This window comes from Ceratosolen solmsi, unplaced genomic scaffold (genome assembly GCF_000503995.2).
Source record: "Ceratosolen solmsi marchali unplaced genomic scaffold, CerSol_1.0 scaffold56, whole genome shotgun sequence".
In the NCBI taxonomy this organism is placed as follows: Eukaryota; Metazoa; Arthropoda; class Insecta; order Hymenoptera; family Agaonidae; genus Ceratosolen; species Ceratosolen solmsi.
This window is the reverse complement of record NW_011948425.1, coordinates 3582898-3607897: the sequence shown is the minus strand read 5'-3', so window position 1 is coordinate 3607897 and position 25000 is coordinate 3582898. Positions and strand designations below refer to the sequence as shown.

Genomic DNA, 25000 nt, shown 5'->3' with positions numbered 1-25000 from the left:
GACGCTTTTATTTTGAAGAATTCCCTTTTCAAGGCAATCGATAGGTTAAAAAATTAAAGATAAACTCGATAATCTCGTGGAATTTATGCTTGTCGAGCGGCAATCAATTGCCAATCAATTGCCCATGAAATTATTAGAAAATCTTTATACTTTAGGGGATGTTTACGGAAACGGCCATTTAAAGAATATTTCCATTTCCCTAGTACGAGCATTCAGAAATAAAGGAGAATTACGATTATCAATGGGAATAATACAAGCAAACGATAAAATAACGTGAAAAAAATTTCAATGGCAATTATTTGGATGTAACCATATGTGACCATTCAATGCTTATATAACATTAAGTAGAAGTGCTTTCTATTTATCGTTTCGTAGAGATAAATAAAACAAAGTTAGCGTAGCTATACAAAGTACAATGGATTACGATTCGTGAAATCGAAGATAATTTAGCGCAGTAAACACAAATTTTTTTTCCTATTTCATTCCTCTTCATAATAAACTCTCGAAGAACATACAATAAGCCAGTGCCTCATATTTTAGAAAAATTTTACCTCGACTAGTCTAATAATATTGGCTTTTTATACTCTAACTTTCAATTAATCAATAGAAAGTGCTTCATCAACTTCAGAATGTTACGCCAGCGTTGAGATAAAATTTTTCAAGTACGTAGTAAGTGAAACGAGCGCAAAATAAATAATAATAAATACAATAAATCGAAAAGGCAAATATTGCGCTTGAAGGCGTAAATAAAAATTCCACGAGCGATTTAGCGGACGATGAAATTATTAATTCTTTTGTGACATCTCATCAACTTGACTCAACGTTCGCCCATCATAGGCATGCAGATATGCATACAGACGGGGCCGACGTACGTGCACGAGACAGCAAATCTATTTTCCGTAGGAAAAGTCAAAGTGGCAATGCAAATAAACGGGGAAAAAGAACTTTTCACGGAAAATCTAAGCAATTGGCGTAGTCTACGATTTATCGTCCACGAGTTACATCGCCTTCGACTCGCAGGTTTTACAAACGATATGTAAAAGATGAGTTTAGGGAAAAGATTCGTGGTAAAGTATTTTCTTAATGAATTACGTGCCATTAGTAATGGCATTAGGAGGGTAATTGTTATTCATAGGGCCGTGATCTTTTGAACTTATGTATTATAAAATAAACGAAACACTTATTATCGAATTTCCTAATGAGAGTTGTCTCCTCGATATTGTCGGCAGCGTAAAAATAATCTCGAAAGTACGCGCGTTTTTGTGAAATTTTTATTACACTAATCCTTCACTCAGGACAATGAGAAAAACCAAACCAATGTATGGTTAATACGTATTGTTGAACTAATAAAAAAAAAAAACACCATTTCACGCTCTTCAATTTCGCAATGTAAAAGTAGCCAATAAGACCGAATGCTTTTAGGATTTATTTTATTTATTCTGTTTGGCAGACACTTCAAGTTTACAAAGTTTGAACGCTTCATACGCGTACTCGGCGTAGTATGCGGCACTGATAGATAACGCGAGCGTGGAGAGAAAGTAAAAACGCTCGCGAAATAGAAGGAGTAGCGGAGACAGACGAAAGAACATGGATTTATCGCCAAGTAAAATCTCGAGCGAGAAGCGATCGATTGAGATTGAAAGTCTATGGATGGAAGATGTATGTATCGCATAAAGTAAACCGATGACTTTATCGCGCATGAAGCGACAACGAACAAAATATAAAATCATGTGTGGCTAATCGTAATTTACCGTAAATTTTTTAAAATTATTTCGCAGGCTTACTGATTAGCTTTATTACTCGCCTTTATGACGCCCTTCTGCTCTTTCGACAAAACTATACAATTAAAACACAACATCGACTAATTTTTTCTACTTAATTAATGATTAACTATAACAATAGCAACAACAATAATAGTAACAGTAAGATGAAAAAGATGAAGAGGAAGAAGTCAAGGAAGAAAATCATAATAATAATGATAATACGGAGGAGAATAAAATGAAGAGGATGAAGAAGGGAACGAGAATATATAGAATATATTGTTATAATTGCCGACTCGAGTATCGTAATAATGATGCCATCGTGAAATATTTCTGCATAATAGTTTGCACATGAGACTTTAATTGAAATTATTCACTTTTGTAAAATGATATGAAAAAGTAGAAGAACGCAACGATAAAACTATTATACAATTGAATTGACATCATGTTTATTGCCCAAGCTATTTCAAATCATTTCAAGCAATTATTGTTTATTGTTATATTGATAATTGGCGTACTCTCTGTTAAAGCGCTGATTATGCAAGGGAATTAATCATGTCCAATATTTTGGATATAAAATTTCGCTTGAAAATAGCGAACCTATGCGTCATCCTAATGCAAAAGATATAAATTAAAAAAAAAAATAATATCCCCATACATAATAGCAAATAATTTAAAACTTGTAAATGAACGTTCGTCCGACCATTAAAGCCAAATAAAATTTATAATCTATTTAATAAATAACTTTAAGTAGATTTTATATCGCTTAAATTTCAAGCATTTGATCATGTCTTTCTTTAGTCGATTTATTAAAAATGCAGAATCACGCTTGCATTTCGTTATTATGTAACTAAAACGAAAACTCATTCATTAGTCAAAATGGGTTATACATTATTAATGAGCTACGGCTTATTCGACTTGTGATAAATTTTCAAGCAAAAATTATTCTAAGCAAGGACGGTTGATTGTATAATAAAATCTTCATAAAATCTCATCTTCTAACATGATTTTCTTAGCCGACGCACAGACAAGCGAAATGATCAATCAATCGACAGGCGAAGCTGAAAATATACAGTGAAGCGAGAAAAACGAGCGCCACGCGAAAGAGGATGAAAAGACGCAGGATAAAAGGACGAGTGCGCAATAGGGCACGGGGTGGGGGATGGGACAGGGAAAGATAAAGTTTCCGTCGTTTGTCGTAACCCGGCAACGGCCGAACGATCGTGGATTCCGCACTGCACGCTCGCCATGATAAAAAGACAAAAAGAAAAGGAGAGAAGAGGAAGAAATAAAAAAAAGAAAGAATAGGACGCGTAACGTGAGGCAGCTTACGGGGATCGACGGGGCGAATTATTCCTCGCGGCAGATGCTCATTAGGATGGAATAAAGGTGTAATTTGTTGCACGCGACTAAACTCCTGCCGTCTCCTCCTTCCTCCTCCTCGTAACGTAAATTCGAGAGAGTGCAAAGCGCCGACGAGGGGGGTGTTGCGTGCGGGGCTGGCGAGGGAAGGCGGCTCTCGACTAATCTCGCTTACGGTTCTGCTCCGCTGTTGTGAAGACGCAACGCGAAAAATCCGCGCAAAAAAGGGGCGGAGTTATGGAAGGGAAGAGGAACGCGAAGCGCCACGTAATTCCCCGAGCTATTTACTGTTTACGACGGTCCTCGCGCCATTTAGCCCCTAGGAGGAGGGAGGGAGCGAGGGAGGATTTAAATCGCGGATAAAGGTCCGGGCTTCGCAGTTTCCCTGCATTCGAACCTACGATGGGCGCAAAATGGCGAACAATCCAGAATTGCATTTCCATGGAGCGTTAGGCATCCCAGAGACCGCGAGACGCTATCCTACCCGCGTAAAATCCTGTCTGCGGAAGCCAGGGTTGAGGGGCCACCGAGTTGGTTACGGGATAACGCAGAAGTGGGTAAAGAGGGATTGGGATGTTGGTGATAGTGTAATGTGTAATGTGTGGGTTGAAGGAGTGGAGGGGGGAGTGAAGGGGGAGTGGAGGGGAAGGGGGTGGGGGGGGGAATAGGGGGATTAACGCGACTTTCTGTGTTTTACGTTACGCTGCCTCGGGAACATTGCCCCCGGCGCGCATAAAGTTTCGGCGGCCCTGTGAGTTTTTCCCGTCGCGTACAATAAAAGTCCGTGGGCTCGAAGGCTGACTGCGACTCAAATGTATTCGAGTGGCATTCGTTTAATTTCACTTTTATTCCGAAAATTTGTATTGTTCGACTGGCGAGTGAAGCGAAGGGAGAAGGCACGAGTTGCGCCGAACTTTAATGAATGGGCATTTTATTTATGCGCGGACGTCTGTTGAAAAAGCTTGATAGTTCATTGGCAAGCAAGGGAAAAAAGTCTAATTACTCCAATAAAGGAATTCGATTTCGTGTCGGAAAGCTTTTATACTGCCACTCTCTTTATTAGATAATATTAGTGATATATATATATATATATATATATATTTTAATTAGTAGGAGTAAATATATTATGTGTACTATTAATGCCCCCGTCATATGCATTTGCGTGCGAGCTTACGAGTACCTGTGAATAGATTAAAATTAATAATTAGGCTTTGTAATTTAATAAAGAATTTTTTTTAATTATTAGACTGTATTTTAAAAAATAATAAATTTCCCTCTTTGTTGGGCATATAAATATCGCTCTCTTGATATTGTTGAATATTTTTACCTAATTACGTTTTATCTTGTGTTAAAATAACGATGCTTTTAATTCCTAATTATCTCGACATATAATATAATGAATTAGTATTTATTAAAGTTCTTATTTTAGCGAATAAAGTTTAAGAAATGAGGTTGATATTAGCGAAGAAATTAAAGGAAGATGCAAAGTTATTTATTAACTGAAAAGAAAAACATTTAAAGCATTTAATATAGTTAAATTGAATTTAAATGAAACGTATAAATATAACTTGAAAATATAATTAATAGAAATACAAATTACCGCGAAGTATTTGTCAATTTAAATATCAATCGATTAATTATTCGAATTATTCACTTCTTTGGCTACAAAATGTATTTAAAGCTGTCTTTTTTGTTTCTTTTTCTTCTTCTTCTTTTTATTATTATTTCGTATAATAATTTAATGTAAGCCCTATTGTTTACTAAATATCAATTTTTCATATATATTTAAAGCATTGTAATTTTTATATGTTGCACACTTGACATATATGTTCAAATTTTATGTTATTAGTACTTCAAACATGCATAAAAGCATTATTAAATTTGTTACATGCTTTCATGTTATGGAGATTTGAAATATTTTATTTATGAAATGGTTCGTTCCATATATATGGTACACGATTATTGCCTGCAATAAACTAAGGAAATTAAATAATCATGAAATAAAAGTATAATAATTATAAATGTATGTACTTAATGGGCCTATGAATAAATGAAAGAAAGATATTTGTGATAAAATTTTATTTCAAATTTTCAAGAAACCTTACACATTTTAACAAATAGCGCTCTCGAATTCGAAGGTACCGCGAACAATTGTTACGATTTCTTCCATTATTACATTTACTCCAATTAAATTAATCCAATAATGCTGTGTTATTTGTTCTATCGATACTACAGAGAATATTCTGCTTGGACATTATTTTTTTGTTTTGTTTTTGTTTTTTTTTTAATCTCAATTTTATGTGTTTTGTAGTGATACAACATGAATTATTTAATCAGTGAAAATATGTATTTTACAACTTATTTTAGTATCCATCTTATTTATAGACGATTTTTTTTTAATGATAAAAGCAGAAGGCATTTGACTATCGAGGAAGTTAATAATATTAGCTATCTAACATTAAAATAAAGTCGTAGTTACAAAAAAAAACTGAAAGTCTGTCTGATATAACTGAAACTGCGTGTCTGTTACTACTGAAACTAATATGTCCTACCCTTAAATATAAGTTTCTTCAAATACAACGTAAGCAAGTCTAAATGGACACAAGCACGTAGAGATTCGTTATATTTAAATAATAATTATTATGATTATGCACTGGAAACATTTTGCACATTTTGACCGTTACACATAATACCAATAATTAATAATATTTAATGTAATATACAGATATAGTACCTCAATGATCGATTTATCTATATTGTACACGCGCACACACGCGCACACACACACCCATATATATATATATATATATATATATATATAATATGTTTAAATGACATTAAACTAATACAATAGAATTTATTAGGGTGCATGTAAACAAAATAACAAATATATTGTTACACATGCACGTACTCATACATAACAATAATACATAGAGAGATTCAAATTTTTTTCCCCCTATAATTATAAAGGATTGAACTAAATTCAGATAAACGAATCTCGTTAGTTATATGTTACTTCAATTATTCAAAAATCAGATACGCATATTCCAGATGGTATTGAATAAATGAAGAAAATGCAAGAAAAAATGAATAAGTAAGGACAAAAGATATAATACATATATATATATATATATATATATATATATATATATATATGTATATATTCAGTGACGATTACATGGTTGAAGATGTGTATGTTTTATATTATACGATATTAAAGACAACAAAGTGGAAGAAGGAAATAGGTATTATAAAACATAGAAGGAGATAAAAAAATTTACGACTTGTAGAGGTGTAGGTAGATTGTGTATCGTTGAATCAGTACAGTAGAAAGAGAGCAGAGTAGGAAGTAAGAACGTATTGCATTTAGATTCAGATTCATGTATAAAAGTATTTAGTATAGTGGATTAAAAATTCGAATCGCACTGTACTTAATTCAGACGATCGATGCACGCCATTTTGTATGGTTATTACAATTTTATATATCATCTTCAATTTCCATTGAAAATGTCACTCGCAAGCAAGACGTAATTCCTCAACTAACGACTTCATGCTTTAGATAAAATGAAAAAGACGCATAAAAGTTGAGATAAAAAGTATGTATAGCCAAACTCGTGACACCAACAATTAAAAACTTTCCTTTACACCTTCTCTTCATGCAAGAGTGCCACATTAACAACAACAAAAAAAAAATCATTGATTTACAGTTAATTAATAAAATCCTTTCGATGATACATTAATTTATTGATTCTGTTTTGCTATGTTAGATGGGCCCGCGGTTGTCCGTGTCAATATATTTGTTCGAAGTATCTCAAAAATAGATGACGTTACTATGGTAAGTCTAAATAAATGACACACCCTCCGACTAATGATAAATAAAAACAAAATTTTTTTGAAAAATCAAAGCTACAAATTTTCTTCTCAAATCTATATTCACAATCATTCGCACACGTATATAGTAGGTGTTGGTACTTCTATATTACTAATATTTATTTATAAAATACAATCACATGCAATTTATGATTATACACTTAAATATCACCGATCTAAGCTCATTATATTGTCATTAATTATTATTTATTATTTATTTATTATTTATTTCGTATTATTATCATATCTTATAGAGCAATAATTGTAATATTGTTATAATAACTATATTTTTTAACTATCAAAATTATAAGTTAAATTTTTATCTTTTCGTCATTTAAGCGCCGTTCGTAAATCTTTAATACCTATGAAGACCAAATTCTTCTTTCATAAAAAACTCTCTGCTTTCAAATACATAGATACGTTAATTTAACAGTAGTAGCTATACTTTTCAATCAATATGCATAGTATTACTAATATATTTTATTCTTATCGTTCATTCTCTTTTACGTACTTCGCTCTTTACCATTTACTTATATACGCAAGCATATTTCACACAATTTTCCACTGTCTCTCTCTCTCTCTCTCTCTCTCTCTCTCTCTCTCTCTCATCTACCCACTCACTCACGCACGCGCACACCTGCGCACAAAAATACGTTAGCTCTTTATCCCCGGTTTTAATTATTGTTCTCTAGTTTACATGTAGTTACGTACGTCTCTATTTCTATTAATGCTTTCGTCGCAGAATACATTAGAACATTCCATACGTCTCGTGCTGTATAATTCTCTATAACCATATGGTTTTATCTATTTTTCTTCCATTCACTCATTTATCCATGTATATAATTATCAGGCATACAATAAACACATAATATTAATATTTTATAAGTAAGAAATTTATATAATTATTTTAATATATGATTCAATAACAGGATGACGCTAAGATGTTGTTGAGTCAATTATTCTGAGCGTAATAATTTTATGACATTCGATATGTAACGATGATTCTCAGCTTTGCATGAACACTACGCGAAACACCTAAAACATGTAACAAATAACAAGGCGTCATACTGCTACCGAAACACTATTTATTATTATTATTATTATTATAATAATTATTATTATTATACTTATTTTTCTTTTTACTATTATTTATATTCCTCATGTTCTTCTTCATCTTATTATTCCTCTTATTCTTCATAATATTAGCATTATTATTATTATTATTATTATTATTATTGTTGTTGTTGTTGTTGTTGTTGTTGTTGTTGTTATTGTTACTATTATTACTATCGTCGTTATTAGTATCGTTATTACTATTAATATAGCACTGCTATTTTTCTCTTTAGTAGTAATTCTCATATACACGTAAATACAAACTATATAATATATGTATTCTGTATGCGTATCTCAATACAATGAGGGCATACGGAACAAGCGAGCGCGAACAGGAGTTTTGACCCCCTTCGCCGACGATTTGTTCGCAATTGCGTTAAGTCTCAATTACAATTATTTGCTACGGCAAACCCGAGGCTTGCAAATTCGTGGAACATTTCTATGGATCGTGCGTATGTATAGAAATGCGCGCGCGCGCGCGCGTGCACACACACACGCTAAAACTTTTGCGCGCGCGCGTGCGTGTGTATACGTGTATGCATGTGGGTAGATGGGTTGACGGGTGAGAACGCACATTAGGATGCCTCAGCAATTATCGTTCACACAGCTACGCAATTATATCTTACTATATATGTAAGTGCATTAGCTGGATTCGGTGTGATACTCACACCTTTACACGAATACGTATTTATGGTCTGATTTGCAGGTAAAGTTTTCAGACTGTTTCGGATAGTATACCCGCGCAAGCCAATACGCATATATGTAAGTTTAACATGCGAATCTAACTTCAATCTGTATAAATGATATGTAGATTATGAAAGTTTTTCGTACTTAAGGGTTATGTCAATATGAATTAACTTTATGATATTCTAATTATTCCGTAGTTTTATAGACAAAATTATTTCGATACGAAACTCAGGATATTTTAAAATATCGACTCAACGTCTTTTAAAAGAGTAATTTTTTTATAAAAAAAAAAAAAAAGAAAGAAAAAAGTCTTGTATAACCAAAAGCAACTCGAGTTATCGAAAACGCTCAATTTCTACTAAGCATCTCTTATAAGAAAACTTTTTTTTTTAATTATTTTGAAAACTAAATATTTAATTTGGTTTAAAACAAAATATATCATTTATTTATTATGAAGCTAATATGTAAATGTAATTATACGGCTTTGTGTACTTTGTTTGTATGAGAAGTTGAAGAAAAGTAAAGCATAACGAGTTGAAATGAATTTACGAATACAAAATTCCAGATAAATAGGCAATTTATCAAAAATCAATATTAGAATTACTGTAGTATCTAGGATATTTGGATCTAGGCTCAACCTATTTAAAATATTAAGGTAATAACAATAAGACCAATTGAATATAAAATATCAAAAATTTAAAAGATAATGTCGCCAATTATGTCAAGCAAACACAAACGTTAAATAAAAAAATAAGCAGCAATACAAGTAGAAACGATATAAATGTATATGTTAAAAGTATTTTGATAACATCGAAAATATTATATTTAGTGTGAAGTGATCGTTATAAGATATGAGATTGCTTAAAAGGCCATTAAGAGGAGATAGAGGGGAAAATTGTTGAAATACTGTTGAAACGAAGAAAGTTAAACTCATGACGAAAAAAAGAACTGAAAAATTTAATTAATAAAATATATTTAAGATGATTGAAAAAGGTCTTGAGATGAAAATAAATCGATTGTCTTAGGAATATAGATTAAAAAATCATTATTATTATTATTATTATTATTATCATTATTTACAATCGATAATCGTCATATTTTTAAATTAAAAAAGATGTCGCGTATTGATAGAGGATTCTTTTACCCTAAAAAACAACAGATAAAATTACAAAGAATAGAATTCTCCAAGTAAAGTATAAGATATAACTTAAAAGCCACTAGAACGAAATATCTGAATGATTGAAAGAATTCTCTAAGCTAAAATATAGGTTGAATAGAAAAATATTAAAGTTGAAACAAAAGCATTAAAATTGCTCGAAATCAAGTATCCACAGCACATAAAAAATAAAGCGAACATGATAAAAATAATAAAAGATAGTTAAGTCGAATGGAAAAGCGAAATTAGGAACATTGAATGAGAGCTCTACGCATGTTCGAGAAACGAGAGAGTTTGCCCGGGTGTAAACAATCTGAAAATTCGTGCGAACGTGTTGTGAAAGTTCAAAGTACAATAAATGAAATAAGAGTAAAGAAGTTAAATGAAAAATTAAAGTTGTAGTTATTACAGTAATTGGTTGGTAAATTTTTATATGCCATATGTGGAACATTAGTCGAAAATATCTGAAAAAGATAGTACGATTATAGAATATTAAGAAATTCGCAAAAGTCAAACGAACGTCAACGCCTTCCCAAATGTCTTTAGTTAATTTGATGAAAAACTCGATTTATATATACAGAATAATATGCTTTAGAATATAAGCTCAAACAGTACGTTTAAAAGAAATTCTAATTAAAATTGCTCCGACAATACATCAAAGGCTTGTAACCGAAAATCATTATCAATGATTTGATAGAAATACTGAAATACATAACTGTTCGATATACCTTAATAGTGGACTAATTAAAATTGCATTTATTAGTTGAACAATAAACGAGACTGAATGAATGAGATTGGTCATGCGCATTAGCTTTATAGTCATTTAGGATTTCGATTAAAAAATATAAAGCAATTTTATATTCTTATAAAATGTGAAAATTCATTCCCATATATCGATAAATATTGTTAAAAGGATGAATATTATTATATAAAGCATCTTGATGCTTTGTATAATAATAAATATAATAATAAAATTAAATTACTAATAAACGATCGTAAAAAATGAAACTCCAAAATTTATTAAATAATTTCACGTTAAAATACAAATTATAGAATATTATAACAATGACGTTAAATGCTAAGGGAAGATAATTATGTTGTCAAATATTCAATATTTATTACGAAGTTTAGAAAATACATTACACTCATCTCAATAACATAAAAAACCTTTTCCATGAACTTACTAAAGCATTAGAAGGAAATATTATACAATCAATGTATATATTGAACTTCGTTAACTGAATTTCATGAAATATCGAGTTACAGTAACTCTAGAATTAGTTTTGAAAGTATTTCAGAATAAATATCTAACTTTTTCGTTAAAAATTTAATAAATAAAACATAAATAGAAGAAAATATTCGATATATTGATGTAATTTTATATAAACTTCACGAATGTAAATTCTAATTAAATTTACAATTTTCAAGCTACAAAAAAAAACAAAAAAAAAAGAAAAGATTAATTAATTTCAAACGATTGAAAAGTTTAAAAAAAAAAACATCGTGTATTGATTATAAAATGAAACAAAAATTAAAAAGAAGTAATTATCTTGGATAATATAAATCAATCGCGTGTTATTTTAGAAATAAGAAATCGTATAATAAAATTAAAGAACGTTGGACAATAAGTAACAAACAGAATATTGAAAAATAAAAGAAAAATGAAAATTTTATTAATCTACAATTGAATTAAAATTCCCAGAACGATAATAAAAATACTTATGAAAAGGTTTTTAATGGTAAGGCTCGTCACATAATTCTGAGAAACCGATCCATTTTTTAATAAAAGTTTATATTTCATTTTGAGTCTTATTAAGTATCAATTGCATATTATGAAATATTATATGTATTAATAATTTTTATGAGTGCCGCTATAGAAATTATTTTCATTATTATATTATACTATGAAAAATTATTCTAATCGAACATTTCGAACACTAAGATAAACGATAAATAATTGAATCTTTATCGCATATTTTACATGTTATTATCATATTTACATTATGTATCAATTAGTTAAAGAGATAGCATTTAAAATATCCAAATTTTGTATATTCAACGGATTGGAAAGATATCGAAAGAGAAAAAAACGAAGGACTTAATTCGCTTTCTGTAACAAATACTATTTCTATAAGAAAAATAAATTGGATAGCACAGAGATGTTATATTCCTAGAAGAAATATTGTCACAAATACTTAGATAATGGAATACAACAGTAATTGATATTGCAATTGTTTTTATGATTGGGGATAGAAAATCAAGTTCATTCATGAAAGTGTTGGATGCAAAAGCACTGGAACGAATTTCTATGAAAAAAAAAAAAAAAAAAAGAAGCAAAAATATAATCTTGATGATTAATAGAAAAATAAATTATTAAAAATAACTATGAATAAAATAATAATAACAAAAAAAAAAACAACAAAATTTTTAGCTACTTATATACCACATTTAGTTTATTATATTTGTTTATTTTATAAAAGAAAATTATTAATTTATTAGATATCCTTTAAAATTGCCAAGACTTGAAAATTCAATTAACGAATAAACAATTAATGATCATTTTGTTAAGAGTAATTAAAATTTCATTGAAATACTATAAAATTTGTTGAAGGGTAATTTGTATTAATTTATATGAACACAAAATCGTGAAATGTAGAATAATTGGGAAAGCGTCAGCAAACTAAATTCTATCGTACATTGTACGGGTTAAAATTAATTTACTGCCATTAATGATAAGAATAATTATATTTTTATTGAAAAGTGATTAAAATAAACAATTAATATTAATTATCAAAACAATAATAGTTAATCAAGAACAACGTAGATAGAAAAAATTCATCGCTACTACGAGTTAATGTGCATTATTAATATTATGAAAAATAAATAATAATAATTCAACTTTAATCGTATTGTAGGCATGAAATAAAATATTACGTTATTATAAGAGATCGTAGTATGTATACATATACATACACGCGCACGCACACACACACTGTATATATAAAAATAAGACGTAAGGTGTAAATTAAGATTTTTACTATGAAAATATTACTTTTAAATTATGAAAAATATTCCCAATCTTTCTTTACTTTTGTGTATGACACATAAAATTTATAGTATGTTTAATGGATTCAAACAAGTTTCACACTCTTTAGAAGAGAATCATTTTTTATCTTTGAAAGAAAAAAATCTAATTTTTGACAAATATATTGCTGCTTCAAGCTTCCAAAAATATGGAATATTGCCATTGTGTGCGCTCAAGTAAGAATATTTTCAAAAGAAACAGGATTAGGAATTTTATCTTAATTTTGTTAAGATAAAGTTGCGCTATAAAGTTGGTCGAATATTTTTTTTTATCCCCACGATTTTCACTAATACACTGCATCATTTCAATATTGATATATATATAATGCGATATTTACCTATTTGAATGATAATATAAATAACGGGAATAATGATAGGCTTCTTAAAGTTTATTCTCTCATCTTATTTTCTCATAATTAGACTTTTAGCGTCAATAGCAGAGTTACAGTATGATCATTCGAATTGAAAATATCGATTAATTTACTATTTACTAAAAATATCATATAATAATAATAATAATGAATTACATTATATATTGAAGGCATTAAATAAGACATGTAAAATTTCAAATGAGCTTACATTTTTCTCTCTGCATATTCCCATTTGCGCATAAATTTATTCAAAAAATATTTAAGATTAATGCCATTTGAATATATGAAATATCTACAAGTCAAATGTCTTTTGAAATTGTATACATTTAGTCGACTAAATCTACATTTACGTCAATGAAATAAAACTGTATATTCATTGTATGTATTTTATAAATTGCTGATTTCAATACAATTGAATTAATTAACAAGCGTAATAATCATATTTATAGATAATTTTTTAAATTTACTAAAATTATCGAATCGAAATAGACTTTTAACTCAATTATTATAATGCTTAATTTATCTGCGCGATTGACAATATTTTTAACAACTTATGACAATGTAGATAAACATTATTTCTATTTAGCATTGTTAATATGTCGATTATGCAGATATATTTTTTAATGGAAATGCATTCTTAGTAATTATTTGGAAAAATATCTAAGAGTTGTTGTTGAAATTTCTTTTTAAAACTCAACATTTCTTAATTAATTTTAATACTCTGTGAGGCTGGTAAGTTGTGAAAAAGTACGAAAAATTATTTCTGCAACATTGTTCATAATGCAAATAGAAAGGTCATCACACACACACACACATACACATACACACACACGCACACACACACACACGATCTTATAAAAGTTATATATATATATATGATTATTTAGTGTCGCGTAGGACTTTACGAAGTATTCGCTTAAGAGACTTAGCCATTAATCATTAACACGTTAATAAAGAAAAGAAGAGTCATACTGGAGATCGCATGAACTGCGTAATAGAATGAATTAAATAAACATTTGAATAGTGTGTATGAAGCCATTACAGTAGAGCGAATTTAAACAGCAAAGCACGCGCTAATAGGATTCGATCGGCAAATTGCTCGAATTCATATGATTTTCTTATTAGCGACGCGAGTTCCGGTCTAACGAGGTTAGTTTGTAAGCTCCTACAAATCTCTCTCTCTCTCTCTCTCTCTCTCTCTCTATATATATATATATATATATATATATATATATATATATATATATATATATATATATGTAGGAGGTGAGAATCGAATTTATATGGGCGAATTTTGTAGCGAGAACTAGTGTCTCCTATCCGTTCTCTCTCCGCCCACGTACGCGCTCATATACTCGGTGGAACATATGTGTTTATGTAGCAGCGAAGGATGTAGGCGAGGACTTGGAAGCCGTCGTCGAGGCACCTGGTGCATCGTATACATAAAACACTGTGTTGGGGAGAAAGTTTGAATTATTTTCAAGGATCGATCCGTGGCTGCCCCTGCCCAACTCGAAATCATCTTCAGCGACTCTATCTACATCGCCCTCCTTATATCTATCTTTCCTCTTTATCCTTTTTTATTTCCATATGCATTCGCAGCTCATTGGTCAAGTACGATACTAGTCGATGATCTTCCTAATCAGGGAACTGATACGCTGTTCAGGACCCAGTTTTTTCTATTTCCTCATTCGTTTCGCCCGTTGTCCGATATTTTTGAAGTATATTATTCTCGTAGCTATTTGTAGGCATTTTATTTTGAAACTACCCGTTACATTAAGGATTCATCCACGTTACTTTGCGCATGTTTTTGGCTGATGTGCACTATAAGATGATGAGTGCAGCTGTAGCAGGAGAAACTGTCCACCCTTAGTGAAATAGTTTCTTCTCTTTCCTTCCTCCTATTTGGTCCCCTATCGTAACCATCGCCGTTACGATGTCATTATTATCATGGGATTGTTATCTCCGTCGACGCCGTAGTCTACTTAATCCTCGTCGTTGTCGTCGTCGTCATCGTCCCTAGCGTCGTCATCGACGTTGAGCACGTATTATTTATGTTGGGGCTCATATGTAAACGATGACATGTACGACGCATATTTTCGTACGGACGTGTTGCCATTAATCAAATTCAATTAGGAGCGACGCATGCGGCTACAGTGTATTAAAGTGACAAATAACGCTCATAGTTTGGGGAAATTTTGACAAAACGCTTACAAGTAGCCCTTGATGATGAAAGAAGCGAACCCAAGGACGTGTATTTACGTCACAGCCTAAGGCTCTATTGGAATTTATAAGCTCGCTAGTCCATGATTGATGATTGATCGGTAGTTTTAGAATCTTAGAGATGCCGTACGAGAAAAAGCGCATTACCTTCTCACGAATATATGTAGACATTAATCGAATGGATAAGAGGTGAATTATTCTTTAGAATTTATGGTAATTGGGTCTTTACGAGGGACGTGAAATGAAATATAATGTTCTATTTTAGCGATGAAGCGAATGACGAATGAATTAATGATATATGTGTGAGGGGAAGAGAGTTGCGATTGAAAATGCAAAAATTTTATTTTAATTTCGTAATAAAAATGCAGAAAATTAAAGGATCGATATAAAGTACGTTTGTCGAAAATTAATCCCATTACCCTGGCAATGGGAGAAGCAAATTTTTGTTTGTTTCTTTTGTCTTATCAAAGCGTGTGAGGGAGATCCATTTGTCGCCCGTTACAATACTCGATCATCGATTGATCGATCGACTCATCGATGTGAAGCCGAGTATGGCAATTCGATCCTATTGGATCTAAAGTAGCTTCGATCAATCTGTGCACTTTTAATGCTACATTATTAGAAATCGTAGTATAGTAAATTTCTTTGGCGACGCGCTCATGAGCGTCATTATCAGTTGGGCTAACGTATAGGATGGGCGAGTCGTAGTGACTTCAAAATAAAGCGTGACCTTTCGCATTCGAGCCCATTGAAAGGCGAGGAAATGAAAGGGGGGAAAAAAGAGGAGAGAAAGATCCGACGCGCACAATGAAAGACGAAGCGAGTCCCTAGACAATACGCATACACGCATACACGCGCGTACCTTGAGAGAGATAGAGTTGGAGAGATAGATGGAGTGGAGATGGAGATAGAGAGATGGAGATGGAGTGGAGATGGAGATAGAGAGATGGAGATGGAGATAGAGATGGAGATAGAGATGGAGATGGAGATTGAGATGGAGATAGAGATGGAAATAGAGATAAAGTCAGAGATAGATAGATAGATAGATGAGATAGATAGATAAAGAGATAGATAGAGAGAGAGAGAGAGAGAGAGAGAGAGAGAGAGAGAGAGAGAGAGAGAGAGAGGCAGATGCACGGCCACGCATCGCCATCTCAATAATTTGGATCGCAACCGGAGCTAAGCAACGGGAGCAGCAGTGACAGCAGCAGTAACGGCCCGCATGCCAATTATCTATATAACGTGGAAACGCTGCGCTGCGCGCCTTTCGCCTTGTGCGCGAATCGATCTTTAGGTCAGACAAGAGCGAGAGCGAGAGCGAGAGCGAAAGCGAGACAGTAGATAGACAGATAGAAAAGGCTGCAGCGACCCCAGGAAATCCGGAGCCTCCGCTATCTCTATCCATCCATCCATCCATCCATCCATCCATCCATCCATCCATCCATCCATCCATCCATCCATCCATCCATCCATCCATCCATCCATCCATCCATCCATCCATCCATCCATCCATCCATCCATCCATCCATCCATCCATCCATCCATCCATCCATCCATCCATCCATCCATCCGTCCATCCATCCATTCATCCGTCTCCATATCTATCTATCCATCTATTATTCGTATATCTATATATGCATATGTAGATGTGTATATTCATCCATCCATCCATACATCGATTTCCTTCTCTCACACGCGCCCTTATCCCGACTCTGCCTCTGGCCCCCATAGAAATAAAGGTCTGTGCCAATGTGAGCTCGGCCACGTCGCATCTCACCATTCAAGCAAATAGACGATCCGTCATTATGCGCGGCATAATCGATTTGTTTCAATTCCTAGTCGTAATCCTAATATTCACCTCTCCTCCTTCCAATACATCCTCAGCTTTGTAATAACGCGCAATTTCTTTTTTCATTCTAGTGGTGCTATCGCGCCATCTCGCTCTCCTTCGCTCCATCGGTCTCGGTCGTTCTATTTAATGTACCGCCGTTTCGCGATAAAGCTGGCAAAGCTTAAAACTTTGAATTTTATGGACTGGAATTTTTAATCCGAGAATCGGATTTAGAACGAAGAGTCAAGCTAAGGTTTCACATTTGGATAGTTGAGAGGAAATCTCTAAGGGGTGTGCATTGTTAATCAAATTCTTATAATTCTTATTGGAAGGTAAGCGTTGACTTATCGATTATTGTCTGCCGAGCTTTTAAAGATCTAATTATTGTTATGATCATGAGTCTTGAGTGTGAAAAAGAGTTGCTTTGATGATGATCGAATCGAAATTATGGATTTTAAAGAAAGTGTAAATGTCCGAAAAGCCGTTTCGTAGAATTTGATGAAAATTTTACCCGATTCTAGGATTAAACGTGTCCGAGGGGGAGGAGGAGCGATATCAGAGAGACTATATATAAATCTGTTTCTATTGTAGAAAAATGTCATGGTCGAAAACACGATCCATGGATGTTATAAATTTTCTGTCGATTAAAATCATCGGATGTTAGTTGATGTTAGGCATTCGATAGCAGATCCCTTTGTCAACATTCATGCGAAAGTCATTGATCTCAGCATCTTATCAATCACTCAACCCCTACTTCAACCCTCACTTCTCGTAATTTAACTCTTATTGAACATTGTGTTGGGTTTGTCCTCCAAAATCCATCGGCTTATCGTAATTTTCCCTATCCGTTTCGTCATGCGTAAATAAAGCCCGTTTTAAGGGTGTTAGTGCACACGAATTCCTCTCCCCTTTCTTTTCCACTTATATGCTTGATTTTCAATATTATAAGGCCATTTAGAGGATTTATATCGAATGCGCATTGTAATATCGAGCGATTAAGAATTTCTTCATTATAAAATTAATCTTGACGAAACAATGTGAATCCGTTGCGTTAAAATTTCTACGAATATTGCTTCGTCAATTGACAAATAAAAATATTGAAATTTTACAATTAACGTATTGAGAATAAAATGTTAATAAGGCATTTCAAGGCATCGTTATGTAACACTTAAATACCTATTTGCTGTACAATTCAAAACTCAAGTCACAATATTAAAATCACGTTTCTCAATCTCATTAGTTTTCATAATTGTTATATTATTGGTTGAACTAATATTATTTGTACAGCCAATTTATTGTACTGAAATTTAATGTTACACAATTGAAAGAATATCGTATTTGTCTGTGCTCGATCATTAGTCGTTTTAATCAGTCCCTCACTCCCTATCAAATATCATTACAAATACATTTGCCATTGCCGGGCTATTTTATATTCATTGTTAGTTTAATCGAATGAAAGTCAAATGAAATTAAGTAAGAAAACGTCACGGACTTTCGTGCATAAGAGATGGAGATCTGCATTATGGAAAGTTAAGAATAACAAAATGTTGGGAGAGAAAGTAAATCGGGAAATAATCAGGATTTCTAATAAATATCTGAGCTGGGGTGATGATAATAATTGATCCTGTTATCTTTTGTTCCGGACGACGATATTAGATGGCCCGACAAATGTATACACCAACATCTTTCTCCGCTCAATCAGCAAAATCAATGATTATTCCATGGTGAGTGCTTCAAATATCCATCCAGCTAGGCATAAACCATCCTGTATATATATATATGTGTGTGTGTGTGTGTGTATGTATATATGTGTCTGTATATATATATATATATATATATATATATATATAAACATGATCGCACGCAATGTTTGTATATATTTTATATATACATATATATATATATATATATATATATATATATATATATATAAAGTCACATGTGTTACGTGGATTCGCCAGCCCATAAAAACATTCATACATGCTCGTATATCATTAATTGAAAACTTTGATTACGTAATAATTATAGTAACATAAATTGTCAGGCATAAAAAGGAAATTATCAATTATTTACAAAACAGATATCGTACTATATGGTTTTAAAGTAAATTAATAATTTAACGAGGGCATATTGCCGTTTATGATCACAAATGATTACTTACGAATATTTGCAGCTGTACGTAGTCAAGGTTTTTAAACAATTATAAATAATCATATTTGATCATATATTTGCATAATATTCGATTACGTACGAGTATCATTGATCGACTTTACACGGGAGATTTGAATTTATTTGTATACGGTACCGAGTTTATTACATATATAATTTACGTTCGTATTGTATAACTCTATATATACATATAATTGGACGTCCCATCGTTATTATCGATATATATTTCATATTGTTATAACCTCATTATACATACATGTATCTGTTTATGTATGTTTTTTCGTTTGTCTGTGTTTGTCTGTGTTTGCCTGTGTTTGCCTGTGTTTGTCTGTGTTTGTCTGTGTTTGTCTGTGTTTGTCTGTGTTTGTCTGTGTTTGTGTGTATGGGCGCGCGCGCCTGTGTGCGTATAGAATGTATATGGGCGTATGTAAGTGCGTCTGCGCGCGCGCGCGTGTGTTTGAGGTGTGTACGTATGTGCATATGTACGTATGTATGCACGTGCGCGTGCGTATGCGTATGCGTGTGCGTGTGCGTTTATGTGTATGTGTATATATGTACACGCACTCACGCACGCACGCATACATGCATGCATACAACGCGCGCACGCATACATGCATGCATATATACATATATATATATATATATATATATATATATATATATATATATATAATTGGATGTGAGCTACGTATTGTTCAGTTTTCAATGTCGTTATATATTTACGTATAAATAGTCGTGTGTATTTCAAAAGAGCATATAAATTAACTATATTGGCTGTATACGGTTTGAAATGTCTGTATATTATATTAAAAGAAGCTGTATTCTATATACGAATGTATATTTTAAAAAAAAAAATGCTATGCGTATAACGTATAAGAGTACATTGACGCATCAATGATAGAAAATAAAATTCCTTCTTTGCTTTTTACTGCTTATTCCATAAATAAAATTCCACCAAAAATATTTACATTTGAGAAAGATGCAAGTTATTTTACCGTACAAAAAGGAAACGGATATTTGCAGTGTCATTAAAATAAATTTGTCTTTGTACAAAAAAAAAAAAAAAAAAAAAAAAAAAAAGAAAGAAAGAAAGAAAAAAAAAGAAACGAGAAAGAAAAAAAAAGAAACGAGAAAGAAAAAAAAAGGGAATTATACGAGTATGTTTTATTTAAAATTACTCGCCTGTGTACTTTAATTACTTAAGCTAAAAATATCACACATTGACAAATACATACTTGCTTAAAAAAATATTCATATTGAAAATTATATACAATTATTTTAAGATGAAAGTTTTCTTTGAATTGGCATAAGATATTAATTTCATTATTTATTATTTACAATAATATATGTATATATCTTCTAATTAATATTGCTCTAATAATAAAATTTAACAATATTCGTAAGAAATGAAATCCTTTAACGACAAAAAAAATATCTAAATGTTTCATCGATTGTTAATTAATTGATCAACAATTGATTGTCAACAATTGATTCTATAAAATTTTTTTTACATATATATACTCTATAAATTAATTATTCCAAATACTATCGTGAAAAATATTTAATGTCTACGCGTCCCTTCTTTTTATATGAAAAATCTTAAAAGATTTATTATTATCATAAAAGTTTGCAGCGACATAAAAGTGCTTTAAAATTCGTAGCAATTAAAAAATATGAAATGACATTTAAAAGAATAAGGAAATAAATTTCAATGTAAACTCATGGTACTTTAAAAAATGGCAATATTGAATCGAATACATTTAACGCTTTTGTTTCTCAATAAAAAAAAAAAGAAAGGCTTTTTAGCAGGAAACAGGCATACGATATTGCAACATTCGCTTAAAAAATATTTGTATATTTGTCAATGAATACAGTAGGTACAATAAACAATTGAGATGACTACTACAACTATTGTAATTTATACTTGGACAAAGTTTCATCATAATCACATTACAGCTGGAATTCGGCAACTTTGCGCGCATAATCATGATAACGTGCGAGCTCGCGCATCTCGTGTATCCGAACGAAAATGTATGTACATTATTCGGGCGCGCGCGCACACGCAAGGAAACGCACATATGAATATATATATATATATATATATATTACGGAAACTTCCCTGCCATATTGCCTACGCGCATATATACATATTATTATGTCGTTGGTGTTCATTAATGCTCTCGATGTCTGACCCTCGCTAAAATATCACCGGCTTCATCTCGCCCCGCGACTCCTCGCAATCGAGTGTACAAGTCCGACGAAATAATTGACCCATGATTAATCGAAGTCACCACCCGATCCATCCAACGATCAGCGACGATCCGACGACGATCCCCACCCTCGCCTCTCGTCATAATTCACTATCACGTAGCGTGAAATTTATAGCCGCAAAGGCAGTTAGAAGAGCTTCTTTGCGTCCGAATGTCCGTCGACGAAATCCGTTCCATGACTTCCCGGACCTCGCGAATACTCCACAACTAGAGCAAAGGAAAAGATGAAACGAAACTGGAACGCTGGATTATGGGATCTCCGTGTGGAGGTTGGCTTTGGACTTTGGACGCGTGTCCTCGACCCCCGGTGCTGGCCCTCTTACAAAAGACTCGCCACCAAGGAAGCGGAAGGACCTTTGTCCTCACCGACTACTATCCGCTTTCTACCTCGTCCATTATCCCCTCCCTCCTCACAGTGCGCCACGGGGTGCATATCGTCTTATTAATAATGCGTCTGACGCAATTGGAAAGCCGAGTAGTCGTCGTGATTTGCGTTTTTTTCCGCGCACTCACTGTTCTCCTCCAGCCCCTCGTGATTTTTTCTTTTAATTTTTTTTTTTTTTTTTTTTTTTTTTTTTTTCTTCCCCTGAGAGAAAGAGATTTTGAGAGCCACTGTCGAAGGAGCCCACAGACCATTTCTCCTTGGAAATATATTTTATGCGGATGCTTGTTCACGGCCGAGGACATTCAATGCCTCATTGGCTCCTGTAGTGGCAATTTCAATTTCGCCGCTCATTCAATCCTCCGACAAGAGTATAATTTTATTCGCACAGCGGACGTTGATTCAGCAAACGATATTATTCATTTTCCAGCGAAGGTAATTGTGATTGATGAAGCCAAGTCTGACCAGTTTCCCAAACTTTTGAGCTATTTTTCATTGTCGGTATTCATGTCCAGGGGATTTTGGATAGTTAGCGGGTAATAAATTTTTTAATTACTTACTAATTAATAATTGTATGATAATTAAATTCCTCACAATTGCCGGGGGCAGAAAGAAAATTATGCTTCTGCAACTGCGTTGTTCTTATACTAATTCTCTCTTTCTAATACTTATTGCTTTAGCCGAATTTATTACAAGTCTTTGATGATTATCATTGTAATCAGCTTTACCCTTGGTAATGCAAACGAACAATATTGTATTTTAGGATAAACGAAGCTCCCCGTAATCCACTGCTATATTATTTTATTTTTTTTTGTTTTATGCTGATGATGTTTTTTTTTTTTTTTTTTTTTTTTACAATTATTGATATTGTCGGTCTAATAATGAGAGTGATGAGAGTAATTATAATAGACCGCGGGGATAATAATTATCTCGAGTAATAGAATATAGTACAAACAGTCTGTACGGCGTTTTCTCGAGCGGACGGATCGTTCCTACGAACATTACTCTCGTTACAATTATTCTAGTAAAGCAATTGAGAAAAGTATACTCAGCCTCGCGAATCTCTATAAACCTTGAAGAACTTTTATTTATATTCTTTTAAAATGTTTTAAGAATCAACGTTATAAATTATCCGCTTCGAGTGCGGAGTTTTAGATAACTCAGAGCATCGTGGACTTAAGAGGAACCCGGATCTTTTCGTTAACAATTCTAACTTCTCCCGCGAATTTTTCACTGTTTATAAGAAGATGGGGTGAGTGACGAGATGGGAGGATGAGAAGGAGGTGGATGAGGATGAGGAGGAGGAGGAGGAGGAGAAGAAGAAGAAGAATAAGAGGAAGAGAAAGAAGAAGAAGAAGAAGGGGTTAACAGTCGGCCCACGGTGTGGTGGGGTAAAGTGGCCATTACCAACTGGAAAATTCAGAGTACATATATTCGCAAAGCGCCTACTTACGTATATACGTGTGCAGGCACCAATACATGTATATACATACAATAGTATAGGGAACGGCAAAGCCACTCATGATGATACTGGGCGTGAAATTCACATAAATAACTCGAGTGCAGAACTCTGGTTTCTTGCGATTATCGCCTCTTCATTTTCGAAGCTTTTTTACTATCTCACCTCTCACACTCGCTCAAGCATCTATCTATCTCTCTCTCTCTCTCTCTCACACATCTTTCCCTTTGTTTCTCTCTCTCTCTCTCTCTCTCTCTCTCTCATTCTCTCTCTATCCTCTTAGCCATGCATTGTACACGTATCCATTTCATCCTCTAAAATGATCTCTCTAGCGCGAATATTTTTCCTTCTGTCTTTTACTCCCCCGTATCTTACCTCCATCCTTTGATCCTTACGTATGTAGATAAAAGATTTGTAAGCATTGGAGTATTCATAAAAGGATAATTTCAAATATACGCTAAACATAGATTGAAAGAGTCGTGTGCAAAGAATAGATTATTCATTCTTCCGTTGGCAAAAAGCTAGCGATACGAAACTCAAAATTATATTCATTTTCAGATAATGAAAATTTTGATGGCTCATTTAGCATACATAACTGCTAATCTTACAAAATCTATGGATTAACGAGGATTTTCAACAATTATGTGTCGAGATTTTTAATTCTATAACAAAGATACAATTCTAATTGGGAGATCATATATATTTGTTTGGCAAAATTTTTTAACAAAGAAGTTCAATTCTTTTACGATTTTTAAAAATCTAAGCGCTCCATACAATTAAGAAGGTATTGTGTAGTTGAATTCTATTTTCCTTTTCTATTAAACGAGCATTAAAAGATTCGACAATAGCTTTACTGAACAAGTCGAATAGTCAAAAATGATTTGGAAATATTTTTTAAAAGTTAGTGATCCGAGAAGGTGGAAGGCATCCAATAGCCAAGAACATTAAAATTCTTTTTCAGAGAAATATAGTTTTGTGATTTTTCAAAAGTGGACGACCAACTACTCCAAACGCCAAACTTAATTGATCTATCGATGAAACTTTATTTCTATTCCATTCTGGACTATTGTAAAAACTAATATAATCAAAATAATATAAGGTTAATAAAAATTTATTATTGAGTCATTTTTATCGTGCAAAATGGAAAACATGTTTTCTCAACTGCCTATTTTTTTTTCGTTTAAATATAAAAATGTTTATAACGGTGCGCCTTTGTCTGAATATCTGTAATTCATGGTGGGGGGGGGGGGGGATCGAAAGAAT

The 25000-nt window shown here is 32.6% G+C and overlaps 1 protein-coding gene across 6 annotated transcripts in view; it reads left to right on the top strand.

The window, feature by feature from the left end:
* The window catches only part of GluClalpha (glycine receptor alpha 1), a 120541-nt gene that overhangs the window by 75325 nt on the left and 20216 nt on the right, over positions 1-25000 (top strand). For 2 of the 6 annotated variants that reach the window (XM_011500343.1, XM_011500341.1), the window contains exon 4: positions 19114-19181. The exons of 2 other annotated variants lie outside the window; for them this stretch is intronic. In XM_011500343.1, coding sequence (XP_011498645.1) covers positions 19114-19181 — 68 coding nt within the window. Of the gene's footprint in view, positions 1-6889; positions 6958-19113; positions 19182-25000 lie in introns of all 6 variants that reach the window. 2 more of the 6 variants (XM_011500342.1, XM_011500340.1) reach the window with 1 other exon arrangement.